This window comes from Zosterops lateralis (genome assembly GCF_965231275.1).
Source record: "Zosterops lateralis genome assembly, chromosome: 21".
In the NCBI taxonomy this organism is placed as follows: domain Eukaryota; kingdom Metazoa; phylum Chordata; class Aves; order Passeriformes; family Zosteropidae; genus Zosterops; species Zosterops lateralis.
The window spans coordinates 9,209,812-9,224,118 of record NC_139781.1 but is presented as its reverse complement, the minus strand read 5'-3'; the positions used below and the strand labels follow the sequence as shown (position 1 = coordinate 9,224,118).

Below are 14,307 nucleotides of genomic sequence, written 5' to 3'. Positions count from 1 at the left end.
AGGGGAATGGGGGCAGTGAGGGGAATGGGGTGAGTGAGGGGAATGGGGGGAGTGAGGGGAGAAGGGGAAAAAGGGGATAAAGGGGATGATGAATGAGGGGGAAAGTGGGGAGTGATGGTGGGAAGGAGGTGGGCGGGGGTAAAGGGTGAGTGAGGGGAATAGGGGGAGTGAGGGATAAAGGGTGAGCGGGGGGAATAGGGTAAGCGAGGGGAGAAGGGACTGAGGGGAGAAGGGTGAGTGAGGGGGAAAAGTGAGCAGGGGGCAAAGGGTGAGTGAGGGGAAAAGGTGAACGAGGGGAATAGGGGGAGTGAGGGGAGAAGCGGATGAATGAGGGGGAAAGTGGGGAGTGATGGTGGGAAGGAGGTGAGCGGGGGGAATAGGGTGAGGGGAATAGGGTAAGCGAAGGGAGAAGGGACTGAAAGGAATAGGGGGAGTGAGGGGAAAAGGTGAGCAGGGGGTAAAGGGTGAGGGGAAAACGGGGGAGTGAGGGGAATAGGGCGAGTGAGAGGAAAAGGTGAGCGGAGGGAATAGGGGTGAGTGAGGGGAATAGGGGTGAATGAAGGGAAAAGGGGGAATGAGGGGAAAAGGGGTGAGTGAGTGGTAAAAGGGTGAGTGAGTGGGATAGGGTGAGTAATGGGAACAGGAGTGAGTGAGGGGAATAGGGTGAATATAGGGTGAGTGAAGGGAGAAGGGTGAGCGAGGGGTAAGGGGTGAGTGAGGGGAGAAGGGTGAGTGAGGGGAAAAGGGTGAATAAGGGAGGAATAGGGTGAGTGAGGGGAATAGGGAAAGTGAGGGGAGAAGGGTGAGTAAGGGGGGAATAGGGTGAGTGAGGGGTAAAGGAGGTGAGGAGGAATGGGGGTGAGAAGGGGGAAAAAAGGGATGAATGAGGGGGAAAACGGGGAGTGATGGTGGGAAGGAGGTGAGTGAGGGGGATGTGGGCGTGAGTGAAGAGGAAAAAGGATGACTGAGGGAAATGGGGTTCAATGAGGGAAATGGGGATCAGTGAGGGAAATGGGGATCAGTGAGGGGAAAGGGGGTAGTGGCAGGAAAAGGCTTAAAAGGGGAAAAAGGCGAATGGGGAAAGTGGGAATGAGAGGGCAAGGGGTAAGTGATGAGAAAGGGTCTCCCCCTGTGCATATGATCCCAAAAACCACACACAACACAACTTAGCTGGGATCTCCCAAAGCTTCAGCGAGTGTAACGGCTCTTCAGGACAGTTTTATCAGGCAACAATAAAACCAGCACCATTCTTTGACATCTTCCTCCCAAATGCTGGACCCACACACAGCCTCTGGCACCTCCTGATAAGGAGTGTTAATGTTTGGCAGTCACCAAGGCCAAATGTTGTGAGCAGAATTCTCATTTTTGTCCCCATTGCCCTGAACACCACTCTGCTCAGTCACCACCAGCACATCCCATATCCTTTATATATATATATATATATTTATTGATTTGATTTCATGTGAAATAACCTGGTCAAGATACGTCCCCACAAGCAGCAGAAACCCAAGAGGAATAAGATCTTTTTGTGAAAGAAAATGCACGACCTCACCCATCACTCAGGAAATATCTCTGTGCAGGTGACCCTTCTCCACAAACACCAGGAAGATTCACCTCTTTGAATAATTCATTTGGTTTTTTTTTTTTTTTAATTCGTGGGGAGTAGGTCAGCAATTCTTCAAAGCTCAGGCCAATAGAGATGATAAAGCATAACATTTTTATAATAGCTGCAGGTTCCTTTTGGGTGAGACATGTTTTTAAGGGGGAAAAACCCCTCCTGTCAGGGAGTTGTGTGGAGCCAGAAGGTCCCTCCTGAGCCTCCTTTTTTTCCTGAGCCCCTTTCCCAGCTCCCTCAGCTGCTCTCAAAAACATCACTTGGGGGATCGGGATTCTTTTTTCCTCAGGTAATTGTAAGATTTTAGGAGAAACTTGGTTTTTATCAATGTGAGGATGAGGAAGCCCTGGTTGCCCAGAGAAGCTGTGGCTGCCCCTGGATCCCTGGAAATGTCCAAGGCCAGGCTGGACGGAGCTTGGAGCAACCTGGGCTCCTGGAATTTCATGTCCCTGCCCATGAACTTTAAAAAAAAAGATGAATTTTAACTCCTTCCAACCCCAAACATTCCAGGATTCTACGATTCCTCTATATTCCATGAGGAAACAGTAAATCTGGACACTTTTAGGACACCTGAGTTTCAATATTCAGCATCCCCAACCCCTCAGCTCTGAGTTAAGGGCTGAAATGACACAATTCTGATTTTACTGAGTAGTGCAGCTTCTGCTGAAAGTTCAACGTTGTTTAGTGAGAATTTTGGCTGCGAATAATCCACAGCAATGAGAGAGATCTGGGCAAAGCCCTGGTGACGGGGGGGGGGGGGGGAAATTTGGATTTTAGCTGAGCAGAGCTCTTTGTCAGGAGAGGGAATTGAGATGCCACAAGTGCTGCTGCAGCATCCTCAGGGAAGAGGCAGGGAGGGGAATTAAAGCTGACACACAATTAGAATAGAGTTTGCAAGTGCTCCTGAAATCCTGGGGAAAGCAAATGGAAATCAGGCAGAAGATATTTCTAGGCTGAATTTGGGGGGGAGGGGGGTTAAAAAGAAGCAGAAATAGGCTTTTTGCTAAGGACTAAATTCAAACCCTCCCAAGAATCCAAATTTAGTGTTTTGAGGCTCCCAGTGCCTGTGTGCCAGCTCGCACAAGGGAAGGGAAATGCAAATATCATCAGGAGACGTTGGTGGCAATTATTTGGGATAAAGGAGGAGCTCACTGCCGGCTCCGGGAGCACTCGGGATCTTCGTGCAGCCAAAACCAGGCTCGGCATCTCTGCAAAACCTTATCTTCGGCTGCCTTATCTCCTTCCCTTATCACTCTTGTCTGGTGCAGGTCACAGCGTCAACCAGCAGGTGCTGAGCTCAGCAGCGAGAGGGAGAAGAGCTGGAGGAAAGCGGGAGTTGTGCAGTCTCAGCCGGCGAGGAGCTGCGGTGTTCCCGGGGCCCTGCCAGGACACAAAGAGCGGCTGAGCCCGCCGGGAACGCGGGGATGGAGGTCGGTGCAGCCGGGAGAGGGCGGGGATGGGCAGCGGCAGCAGTCACAGCGCGTTAGGAGGTGCGGGGAGCGGCGGGGCGGCAGCTCTGCTCCCTGCTCCTGCTCCTTCTACTGCTCCTTCTCCTGCTCCTTCCCCTCCTTCTCCTTCTCCTGCTCCTTCCCCTCCTTCTCCTTCTCCTGCTCCTTCCCCTCCTTCTCCTTCTCCTGCTCCTTCCCCTCCTTCTCCTTCTCCTGCTCCTTCTCCTGCTCCTCCTTCTCCTCCTCCTGCTCCTTCTCCTTCTCCTGCTCCTTCTCCTGCTCCTTCTCTTGCTCCTTCCCCTCCTTCTCCTTCTCCTGCTCCTTCTCCTGCTCCTTCTCCTCCTTCTCCTTCTCCTGCTTCTTCTCCTCCTTCTCCTCCTTCTCTTGTTCCTGCTCCTTCTCCTGCTCCTTCTCCTTCTTCTTCTCCTTCTCCTGCTCCTGCTCCTTCTCCTGCTCCTTCTCCTCCTTCTCCTTCCCCTCCTTCTCCTCCTCCTCCTCCTCCCCCAGTGGGAGCACACGAGGTCTCCCAGCCCCAGCACAGCTCTGCTCTCTGCCATGGCCCCCCTCCTGCTCCTTCCAGATAATCAGACAAAACCAAACCGTGTCCAACCCGCTCCTGTGAGTCTGTTGGAATGTACAACTCTACCTTTAGGCAAAGGAGTAGCTGCTCCTGCCGCCGAGGAGCTGTGTCCCCTGTCAGGGGAATGTCACAGCTCTGAACCGGGGTCAGCCCAGGACACGGCCAGGAGCCTTTATCTGCCTCCCATGAGGGCTCTCCACCTCTGGGGGTTATTTCTGTCATCACTCACTCCAGCCTCTGCCTGTCACCCCCGGGAAAGCCACCACGGCCTGTTTGTCACTGAGATTCAACTCCAGCCAACACCCCTGGGACAGCAGGAGTGAGTTTCCAGCTCATGCTGCAGCAAGGTCACTGCTTCCCACCCAACACCCCGGGAAGATGCTGATCACCCTGGGGATGTGGGGGTTCAATGCCCCTCAGCAGAGCACTCTGAGCTCCCACCCAGCCTTCCCCAGCCCTGGAAACACACCTAGAAGAGCTTCTCGTAGCACTTGTCACAGTGGACAATGTCCCGGTGGATGAATATTTTGTCCAGGAGCTCTCCCATTGCTTTGTGGCAAATCCCACACTGCCAAAGGGAAAACAAGGAGGTTGGACAATGACCAAAATCCCACGCAGGGGCAGCAAAAGGGAGGTCTCTGCAGCGTTTCATTAAGTGGTGAGGGTGCAACCTTTGAGGCTGCACTTTCCTGTAACAGCCAAATGTCCCTTCAGGCCTCTTCCTCCCACCCTCCCACATCCCCACACACTTTCCTTGGAAACCCTGCAGGCTTTGAGGATTCAGCCACCTCCACTAGAGCACAAAAACCACAAAGCAGCAACTCTGCCCCAAGGACATTAGGGTGCTGTCAATAATAAAGAATTCTCCTGGTTCTAATAACATTTGTTCAAGGAGCTGAAAACCTTCTGGGGACACCTGTGACTCCCTGACTGTGAGGTAAGGATTTTTCACAGCCCATGTACATCCCTCTGGAAGCCCAGGGATGGATTTTTCAGGCAGATCCCTGCTCCCAGCCCTGCCACTGTCAGCAGCACAGGCTTACCCTGAAGCAGTACTCGTGGCAGTGGATGTTGAGGTGCTCTATGATGATCTTGGGGCAGTCCCGGATCTCCCGGCTGCAGTAAGTGCACAGGGGCTCGCTGGGCCTGGGGAGAGCAGGGAGAGAGTGGATTTCTCTGTGCTGCTCTGGCTCCAGTCCCAGCACTGCTGCCAGGGGTTTATCCCAGCCACCAGCACTGCTGTCCCCACCTGGGACTGTGTGAGGGACAGAGCAGGGGATCTGAGCTGTCCCAGGGGTGCAGAGACCACAGCAGGTCTCAAAATCCAATGATTGTGGAATCGTGGAATGGTTTGGGTTGGAAGGGACCTTAAAGCTCATCCAGTTCCACCCCCTGCCTGTGAGCAATAGGCACTGTATTTCCATTTATCGTTGTGCTGTTCCACCAAACACACCCCTCAAAAAGCAAACCCTTAAAATAATTTTTGGTTGAGAATTTGCTGAACCCTCGAGGCAGCCCCACCCTGCCCTGTCCTACCTGTGCAGGGGAGCACTGGACAGGTAACTGGGGTGGTGGTATCTGCTTCTCTCCAGGTCACTCAGATCCACAAGGCTGCCACTGTGGAAGGAAGGAAGGAGGGGAAATATCAGCACTTGGCAGTGATATATGGAAAGAGAATCTCAAATAGAATCATAATCCAGTGGTTTGGAATATCCTGGCTACCTGTTCTGTGGGGAGAAGGTCCTCAAAATGCTTTTCCCAGGACAGAGAGGAACTTTTAAATACCCTCAGAGAGGAATCTCCAGGTAAAACTCCCCTGGCCTCACCTCATGTTTACATCTATCCCCTACAAACAGCAGCTTTTCACTGCTAAAACTCCAAACCCTGCACTGTTATGTGGGAAAATGCACAGAGCACATCCCTGATTTCATCCCTCATCCAGCTGAGTGCTCCCTCTGCCTGAGTTTCCTGGATTTTGGCTTATCTTTGGCTGCTGACAGCAGCTTTGCCGAGCTCTGGGACAGGCTGGAGATTTATAAAGTGCAATCAGCTCCCCCAGGGGTGCCAGCACAGCGCTGAGGGAGGAGGATTCATTCCTGCAGGGAGCATCAAACTGGTGTGAACTGGTGCCACAAATCACCGTGAGGATGATGTGCAGGGGGACAAATTCTGCTCCTGTCACACTGTGGAGCCAGTCTGGAGCAGCTTCACTTGAGCAGAACACAAAAGACCGAAGATTTAATCTCATAAAAATAGAGCAATTTAACTTTTTAAAACTCACATAATTAAGTTTTTCCAGCGAGAGAGCCCTCACCCTCCACATTCTCCTCACAAATTCCAATAATTTATTTCCAGGTGCATGGGGAAGTGCCAAACTTGCAGTGTGGTGTTTCTATCCACCTCAGAGACCAAAACACTCCAGGAGTGAGTTTCCCTCTGTCCCTTGGGACCCCACAGAGCAGGACCCTCCATCCCTATAACCCCCAGGGCTGATCTGCTCCATCTTGGTAGGATGTGTGAGGTGACAAAACGTGGTGGTGGCTCTGCACAGGTGTGACACAGGGCAGTGACACCTGGCTGTGACACACAGGCAGTGACACACCTGGCAGTGACACAGGGCTGTGACACACAGGCAGTGACACCTGGCAGTGACACCTGGCAGTGACACACAGGCAGTGACACCTGGCTGTGACACCTGGCAGTGACACACAGGCAGTGACACACCTGGCAGTGACACAGGGCTGTGACACACAGGCAGTGACACCTGGCAGTGACACCTGGCAGTGACACACAGGCAGTGACACCTGGCTGTGACACCTGGCAGTGACACACAGGCAGTGACACACCTGGCAGTGACACAGGGCTGTGACACACAGGCAGTGACACCTGGCTGTGACACCTGGCTGTGACACACAGGCAGTGACACACAGGCAGTGACACACCTGGCAGTGACACCTGGCAGTGACACAGGGCTGTGACACACCTGGCAGTGACACACAGGCAGTGACACCTGGCAGTGACACCTGGCAGTGACACCTGGCAGTGACACACAGGCAGTGACACCTGGCAGTGACACCTGGCTGTGACACACCTGGCAGTGACACACCTGGCAGTGACACCTGGCTGTGACACACCTGGCAGTGACACAGGGCTGTGACACCTGGCAGTGACACACCTGGCAGTGACATAGGGCTGTGACACACAGGCAGTGACACCAGGCAGTGACACCTGGCAGTGACACAGGGCAATGACACCTGGCAGTGACACACAGGCAGTGACACACAGGCAGTGACACACAGGCAGTGACACCTGGCAGTGACACAGGGCTGTGACACCTGGCAGTGACACACAGGCAGTGACACCTGGCAGTGACACACCTGGCAGTGACAGGGGTGTCCCCAGCATTCAGTACCTGCCATATCGTGGTGAGAAGCCACCCGTGTTCACGTACTCCTTGACAAAGAGGATCCCTCTCCTGGGAAAACAGGAAGCATTTGCATGAGAAAAGAGTGTCTGGGGCTCAGGAGAGCCGTGTGTGCCCCAGGAATTTGTGTGGGAGAGGCTCAGAGCAGGATTGCTCTTGTTCTGGGATATCAACTCCTCTAATTACCCCACCAAAACAAATCGAGTTAATTGGAAAGAATGGGATGGATAATGTCATCTCCTTTCATCCAGTTCTGGGTTTGGGGGATAAGTGTTTCCCGGCTCCCGTTCAGGATTAGGCACACAATGGGCACGGAGGGAGCTCCCAGCTCTCCCATTACCACCCAGCCCTGTGGCACAGCGCTGCTTCCAGGGCTCTTCTGCCTCTGGAATATCTCCAGTGTTCTCAGCCACTTTGGTTGGGGCTGTTTTTACCTCCCTTCCATATTCCTGCCTTTTTCCAACCCCAGAATTCCATGGCCCCACCCTGGTGCAGCTCTGAGGGGAGCCCTGTGCCCCCCACCCTCATCCTGCAGCCCTGACAGGAATTAATCAGCCTTTTGCATTTCCACTGCTGCCTAAAAGCTGGGATTAATCCTCCCTTCTTACACTAAGCCCTGTCATGGCTAAGGAAAGAAACCTCCTTTTTTCCCTTAAACTGAGCACAGGCTCTTCCTACATCATGGGATCACTGAATTGTTAATGTTGTAAAAGACCTTTAACATCATCAAATCCAACCATCCATTAGTGCCACCACCACGGTCACCAACAAACTGTGTTCCCAAATGTCACATCCACACATTTTATGAACCTCAACCTCCCCTGGCCCAGGCTGAGGCCGTTCCCTCTCCTCCTGTCCCTGTTCCCTGGGAGCAGATCCCAAATCCCCCCTGGCTGTCCCCTCCTGTCAGGGACTTGTGCAGAGCCACAAGGTCCCCCCTGAGCCTCCTTTTCTCCAGGCTCAGCCCCTTCCCAGCTCCCTCAGCCCCTCCTGGAGCTCCAGACCCTTCCCCAGCTCCCTCAGCCCCTCCTGGGGCTCCAGACCCTTCCCCAGCTCCCTCAGCCCCTCCTGGGGCTCCAGACCCTTCCCCAGCTCCCTCAGCCCCTCCTGGGGCTCCAGACCCTTTCCCAGCTCCCTCAGGAATTCTCCAGCCCCTTCTCAACTCTATTCCCTGCCCTGGACACGCTCCAGCCCCTCCTGGTCTGCCTTGTCCTGAGGGGCCCAGAAGTGACCCCTGGGTTCCCTGTGGGACCTCAGCAGTGCCCAGCACAGGGGGACAGTCACTGCCCTGACCCTGCTGGCCACAGTGGGTGACACCAGGCAGGTGCCAACGCTGGAATTCCTCACCAAGCAGGATGTGGCCCCACCCTGCAGGGAGGGGATTGTGCCCCCCTGGGTTGTTTACCCGGCAGTGCTGGAGTCAGGCTGGTACCCAGAGCTGTAGAGCCTCTCCGTGGAGCTGGAGAGGAGCCTGTGGAGAGAGGGAACAGCCTGTGAGCCACGGCAGGATCCAAACTGGCAGCCAGGGGAAGGGCTGTCACTGCTGGGAGGGCAGATGGACAGCACAGCCCTTTGCCAGGCCTCATCATGGACCAAACCAATCCCTTTCTCCTTCTACACCTGCCACAGGACAGGGTTAAATCCCTGGAGAAGGGATTTGGGAGAGTCTCACTTGAGACAGAAGATCCAACAAGATCCTCCAGCGAGGATGAGTGAGATTGGGAGCAGCCACAAGGAGAAAGGGCACAGGAGGAATTGCAGGAGATGGGAATATTCCCAAAGCCAATGGAACTGTCCCCAGCCTGGTAATTTGAAGGAAGAATGCAACAAAACTGTGGAAAACAGCTCTGTCCAACCACTCAGGAAAGACCTGGAATGAGGCTGACCTTTCCTGGAGCCAAAACAAGGATCTTGTGCCTCCCTTTCACCCCTAAAATTACTCCTTGTTACAGATCCAGCCCTGAGCCCTGCCCTGGTGGGTGCATGGAGCATCAGACAGCACAGGGATGGGCTGGCAGTGCCAGGAGGGGCTGCAGGGGGCCCAGGATAATGGTATTCCAAACTGGATACCAACAGCTTTGTCCTGGGAGCACTTCTGTCATTTAACCATTGACATTCTGGGGACAGTGACCCTCTCTCTGTCTTCCTGCAGCAAAGGCCAATTCCTGGCCAGGAACCAGCTCCCATTTTCCTGTCCCTCTCTTTTGGCCTTCCACACAGTGAAAAAACCTCCAGGGATTTATCTGGATGTATCCCAGCCCCTCTGTGAGGCAGCTTTAGCTAGGAATGGTTTCAGAGCTGGTCTGTGCCTCTGGATCATGCATACACTCCTTAGAAATCACTCCTTCCTCTCTCAGCTCTTGGCTTTGCCTGCTGGCTCCTGTTCCATCAATTTCTGGGGAATTTCCCTGGGATCCCTGGCCAGTCCCTGTTTACCTGGTGCTGTTACTGTTTAAGCTGTCCATGTAGAACGGCACCCTGTGGCTTCTCTGGGACATGGACATGGAGGGATCTCTGGGAAGGGACTCGTGGCTGGGGAGAGGAAGTGGAACAGTCTCAAGCTCTGAGTTTGGGCACCCGAGGGGTGGGAATCTGGGGCTGGAATCTCCCTGCTGGGCACTGAGCCCTCCCACTCCACAGCCATGGAAATTCCCACATCCAGGGAGTCAGGAAATCCATCAGGACAGTGAGTTAGTGTGGTCCCTTGGTTTGGGCAGGCCTGGACTCACCGTCCTGCAGGAGGACTGAAGTCCCCGTGGCCCCTGGCAGGGTCATACCAGCTGCTCCTGGGGCTGCTGCTGCTCCCAGAATAAACACTGCTCCCTCTGGGATCCGGGCTGGGCCTGCAGAGGGGACACAGAGCCCTGAGCACAGGCAGCAGGGACCTCTGAGAGCCCACACTGGGCCCACAGTCACTGCTGGGCTTCTGGCAGAGCCATGGGATCCCCAGAAAATGTCTGTGGCTTTGTGGGGACAATGTGGCAGCCCTGGATTGATAATTTGTGATAACAGAGGGCTTTTCCAGCAGTGAGGAGTCCATCATTCCATGATTCCTTCCCCCATGCTCTGCCCATTCCTGTGCCAGTTCAGGCTCCACAGGGAGAGCAGGCTCCAAACCCAACACTGAGCAGAGCCAAAGCATTCCCAAATGGATTTCCTGGAGAAGCTGTGGCTGCCCCATTCTTGGAAGTGCCCAAGGCCAGGCTGGATGGGGCTTGGAGCAGCCTGGGATAGTGGAGTGTCCCATGCCAGCAGCTTTCCCTGTCTCTGCATCCTAAACCCTTCACCCCCAAACCCCCAAATCCCCAAAACCCCAAATCCCCAAACCCCTCACCCCCAAACTCCCCATCCCCAACCCCCCCATCCCCAAATCCTCATTCCCAAACTCCCAAATTCCCAAACCCCTCATCCCTAAACCCCCATCCCCAATCCCCCCAGCCCCAAACCCCCCATCCCCAAACCCCCATCCCCAAATCCCCAAACCCCCAGCCCCAAATCCCCAAACCCCCAGCCCCAAATCCCACCTCCTGGTGCTGAACACCTGGCTGTCCACATATCCTGGGATCCTGTGGCTGGGCACGGAGCCCCCAAAGGGTTGGTGCTCCTGGAACAGGGACACGGGGGGCTGGGGCTCCTGGGCTCTGGGAACACCCTCCTGGGAGCTGAAGTCAGACCTGCTGAAGAATTAAAACCAGTTTGAGCATAAAGCCAAGGGGTGTCTTTGCTGTGAGTAGCTCACACCAGTGGTCAGGGTCTGCTGAGGGTGGATCTGTCACTTCCTCCAGGGAGAGCTGGGTGTTAATAGAACCACAGGATCATGGAATTCCAGAATGGGCTGGGTTGGGAGGGACCTCCAAGTTCATCCCATCCCAGCCCTGCCATGGCAGGGTCACCTCCCACTGTCCCAGGGTCACCTCCCACTGTCCCAGGGTCACCCTCCACTGTCCAGGGTCACCCCCCACTGCCCCAGGGACACCCCCCACTGTCCCAGGGTCACCCCCCCTGTCCCAGGGACACCTCCCACTGTCCAGGGTCACCCCCCCTGTCCCAGGGACACCTCCCCCTGTCCCAGGCTGCTCCAAGCCCCAGTGTCCATCCCAGGGATCCAGGGGCAGCCACAGCTGCTCTGGGCAGCCTGTGCCAGGCCCTGCCCACCCTGCCAGGGAACAATTCCTGCCCAATCTCCCATCCAGCCCTGTCCTCTGGCAGTGGGAGCCATTCCCCGTGTCCTGTCCCTCCATCCCTTGTCCCCAGTCCCTCTCCAGCTCTCCTGGAGCCCCTTTAGGCCCTGCCAGGGGCTCTGAGCTCTCCCTGGATCCTTCTCCTCACTCCCAGTTCCTGTGGGAGATCCCTGCAGGGCTGTGCTCCTTCCAGGCTGAAAGGTGGCACTGGCAGCGCCTGTATTGGTTCCTGGATTCCCTAAGCCAGGAAATGAGCCTTTGGATGCCCTGGGACAGGCCAGGAAGGAAAATTGGAGGTGTGTGAGGGATGTCCTGGTGCCCTGGCTCTGTACCTGTCCCAGCGTGGCTCAGACTCGTTTGCATGTGGAATTTCTGGAGCTGGGATGCTGCTTCCTCCAGAAACAGAGCTGGACCTGCCAAAACAAGAGACTTTCACGGTCTGTGGGAGCGCCCTGAGCACAGAATTCCTGTGGGATGGAGATGCAGCCCCTGGAGAACCTCCTGCCTCAAGGGAAAAAAAAAAATATATATATATAAAGTGCAATATCCCTGCATGGAAATGTGCCAGATAAAATCATGGAACCACAGAGTTTGGAAAAGCCCTCTAAGATCACCAAATGCAACCATCCAGCACTAATCTAAGTCCTCAAATAACCCAGAGTGATGTGGAAAAAAAACAAAAAAACAAAACAAAACAAAAAAAAACAACAAAAAAAAAACCAACAAAACCCAGATGGGAAATCCAGACCTCTTAATAAACAGGACCCCAAGCCCAGCACCTTCAGTGCCTCCTGCAGAGCCCCTCCAGCAAATTCCCCACATCCCCCCACCAGGAAAAGCAGCCCCGTTATTTCTCTTGCCTTCTGGCAGTGCTTTCCTCACTCTGCACACAGGATGACGTTCCCAAATCCCTGTCCTTGCTCCCAGCAGAGTCCTGGGAGCTCAGCTCAGACCTGGGGGGAGGAACACTCTGGTCACCCTCTGACTCCAGGGTGTTCTCACTGACACACCTGGGAGGTTTAACACACCCCAGTTTAACCAACAGCCTCAACTCTTCCAATTCAGGCAGAAAATACGGACAAAAAAAAAAAAAAGAAATCAGCCCATAAAATCCTTCCATGTGGCCACCCACCCTGACTGGGGAAGTTCAAAACCAGACCCAGCATTGCCACGGAGCCTCATGCCAAATTTTATTGCTTATTGTCTCTCCCTAGAAACCTTTTACTCCCAAATTTAAAATCTAGAGGCAACTCCTGGTGGTCCAGCTGGACAGGGTGTGATGGCTCCAGCTAAAGAGGATCTTTTCTCCCAGGTTTTCCTATAAAATCCATGGTGAAAGGTTCATGCAGTAGAGGAGCACTAGAGGAGGTTTAGGTTGGATATTGGGAAAAAATTCCTCATGGAAAGTGTTGCCAAGCCCTGGAAATATTAAGGGAATGTGTGGATGTGGCACTTGAGGAGGTGGGTTGGTGCTGAACGTGGTGATGGTGCTGGCTGATGCTTGGATTTAATCCAAAAGGTCTTTTCCAACTTTAACAATCCCATAATTCTGTGAAAAGGAGAACCTGGGAGGAGATTTATCAGCAGAGGGGAAGATTCCCAATGACCCCACATCCCACAGGAGAAAATCCCAGTCCTTACCCAGCCCTGCTGGGCTCAGTGGGCTCCCTCAGCCTGGGGGGCTCTGGGGGGGTGTCGTGGCCAGGAGCTCCAGGGCCCCTCTCAGTGAGGCTGGCTGAGTCCAGAAACCTAAACCAGAGATCCAGGACTGGGAAAATCCACTCTGGGATGGGCAGACACCCATCCCTGGAGAGGAGCAGGCTGGGAGCAGGAGCCGCTTTGGCCAGAGCCATTCCAAACATCCCAGATCCCCAACCCCAAACATTGTCCCAGATCCCCAACCCCAAACATTGTCCCAGATCCCCAACCCCAAATGTCCCAGATCCCCCACCCCAAATGTCCCAGATCCCCAACCCCAAATGTCCCAGATCCCCAACCCCAAATGTCCCAGGATCCCCAAACATCCCAGATCCTCAACTCCAAACATCCCAGGATCCCCAAATGTCCCAGGATCACCAACCCCAAACATCCCAGATCCCCAAACATCCCAGATCCTCAACCCCAAACGTCCCAGATCCCCAACCCCAAACACCCCAGTGCCCCCAGTCCTCACCTTGTCTCATCCCAGTATGGCCGATGGTGGGATGGACCCTCAGGATTTGTGGAGCTGCTCCTCTCCCCATAACTCACAACAGACCTGAAAACCAGAGCAAAACCCATCACATCCCCAAAAAAACTGGCCCCTGGATCCTGACACTGCTCTGCTCACAGGCCAGGCTTGTGCCAGCCTCACTGGGCTTTTCTCCAGGACATGGCCCTGAGTTCCAGCTGCTCCCAGCCCTGTGCTGCTGCTCCTGCACCCCTGGGTTATCAGGGAATTAAATCCAGCATCCCTGGGTTATCAGGGAATTCAATCCAGCATCCCTGGGTTATCAGAGAATTCAATTCAGCATCCCTGGGTTATCAGGGAATTCAATCCTGGGTTATCAGGGAATTCAATCCTGGGTTATCAGGAATTAAATCCAGCATCCCTGGATTATCAGGGAATTAAATCCAGCACCTCTGGATTATCAGGGAATTCAATCCAGCACCCCTGGATTATCAGAGGATTCAATTCAACATCCCTGGGTTATCAGGGAAATAAATCCAGCATCCCTGGATTATCAGGGAATTCCAAGGGAGTGGCTGAACCCCACTAGGAACACAAAAGGAAGAAAAATTTGGAGTTCTTGGCTGGTTTTGAAGGAGATGGAAGGGGATACAACACAAAGTTCTTGTTGTCTCCATGTTGGGAAAAAAAAAAAAAAAAGCAGGAGAAGGAGCCTCTTTCTGTGCCTGCCCATCCAGGTTTCCCTTAATCCTCAGGATTATCCCTACACCCGCTAAATTCACCCCACTCTTACCTTTTAAAGGAATATTCTGTGTCCTCGAGGTGCTCATGGGTTCTCTCAGTGGGATAAAAAGGGACATTGGATTGCAAGGGTGACCTGGCAAAAAAA

The 14,307-nt window shown here is 54.0% G+C and overlaps 2 protein-coding genes across 3 annotated transcripts in view; one reads left to right on the top strand and one right to left on the bottom strand.

Annotated features, from left to right (window-relative positions):
• Positions 1-14,307, top strand: part of LOC310917755 (endothelin receptor type B-like) — a 372,101-nt gene that overhangs the window by 51,810 nt on the left and 305,984 nt on the right. The window contains exon 9 of one of the 2 annotated variants that reach the window (XR_014591481.1): positions 10,271-10,306. The exons of the other annotated variant lie outside the window; for it this stretch is intronic. The gene's annotated coding sequence lies outside the window, so the exon portion shown is untranslated. Of the gene's footprint in view, positions 1-10,270; positions 10,307-14,307 lie in introns of those variants that run through there. 2 annotated transcript variants of the gene reach the window in all.
• Positions 1,840-14,307, bottom strand: part of ZNF185 (zinc finger protein 185 with LIM domain) — a 28,773-nt gene continuing 16,305 nt past the window's right edge. Inside the window, exons 18-31 of the mRNA XM_083876273.1 lie at positions 14,212-14,295; positions 13,422-13,505; positions 12,890-12,997; positions 12,109-12,201; positions 11,581-11,661; positions 10,592-10,741; positions 9,797-9,910; positions 9,504-9,599; positions 8,473-8,538; positions 7,056-7,118; positions 5,180-5,260; positions 4,687-4,789; positions 4,113-4,211; positions 1,840-3,016 (exon numbers count right to left, since the gene is read on the bottom strand). Of these exons, the coding sequence (XP_083732399.1) occupies positions 4,113-4,211; positions 4,687-4,789; positions 5,180-5,260; positions 7,056-7,118; positions 8,473-8,538; positions 9,504-9,599; positions 9,797-9,910; positions 10,592-10,741; positions 11,581-11,661; positions 12,109-12,201; positions 12,890-12,997; positions 13,422-13,505; positions 14,212-14,295 (1,222 nt within the window). The 3' untranslated portion in view covers positions 1,840-3,016. The remainder of the gene's footprint in view (positions 3,017-4,112; positions 4,212-4,686; positions 4,790-5,179; positions 5,261-7,055; positions 7,119-8,472; positions 8,539-9,503; positions 9,600-9,796; positions 9,911-10,591; positions 10,742-11,580; positions 11,662-12,108; positions 12,202-12,889; positions 12,998-13,421; positions 13,506-14,211; positions 14,296-14,307) is intronic.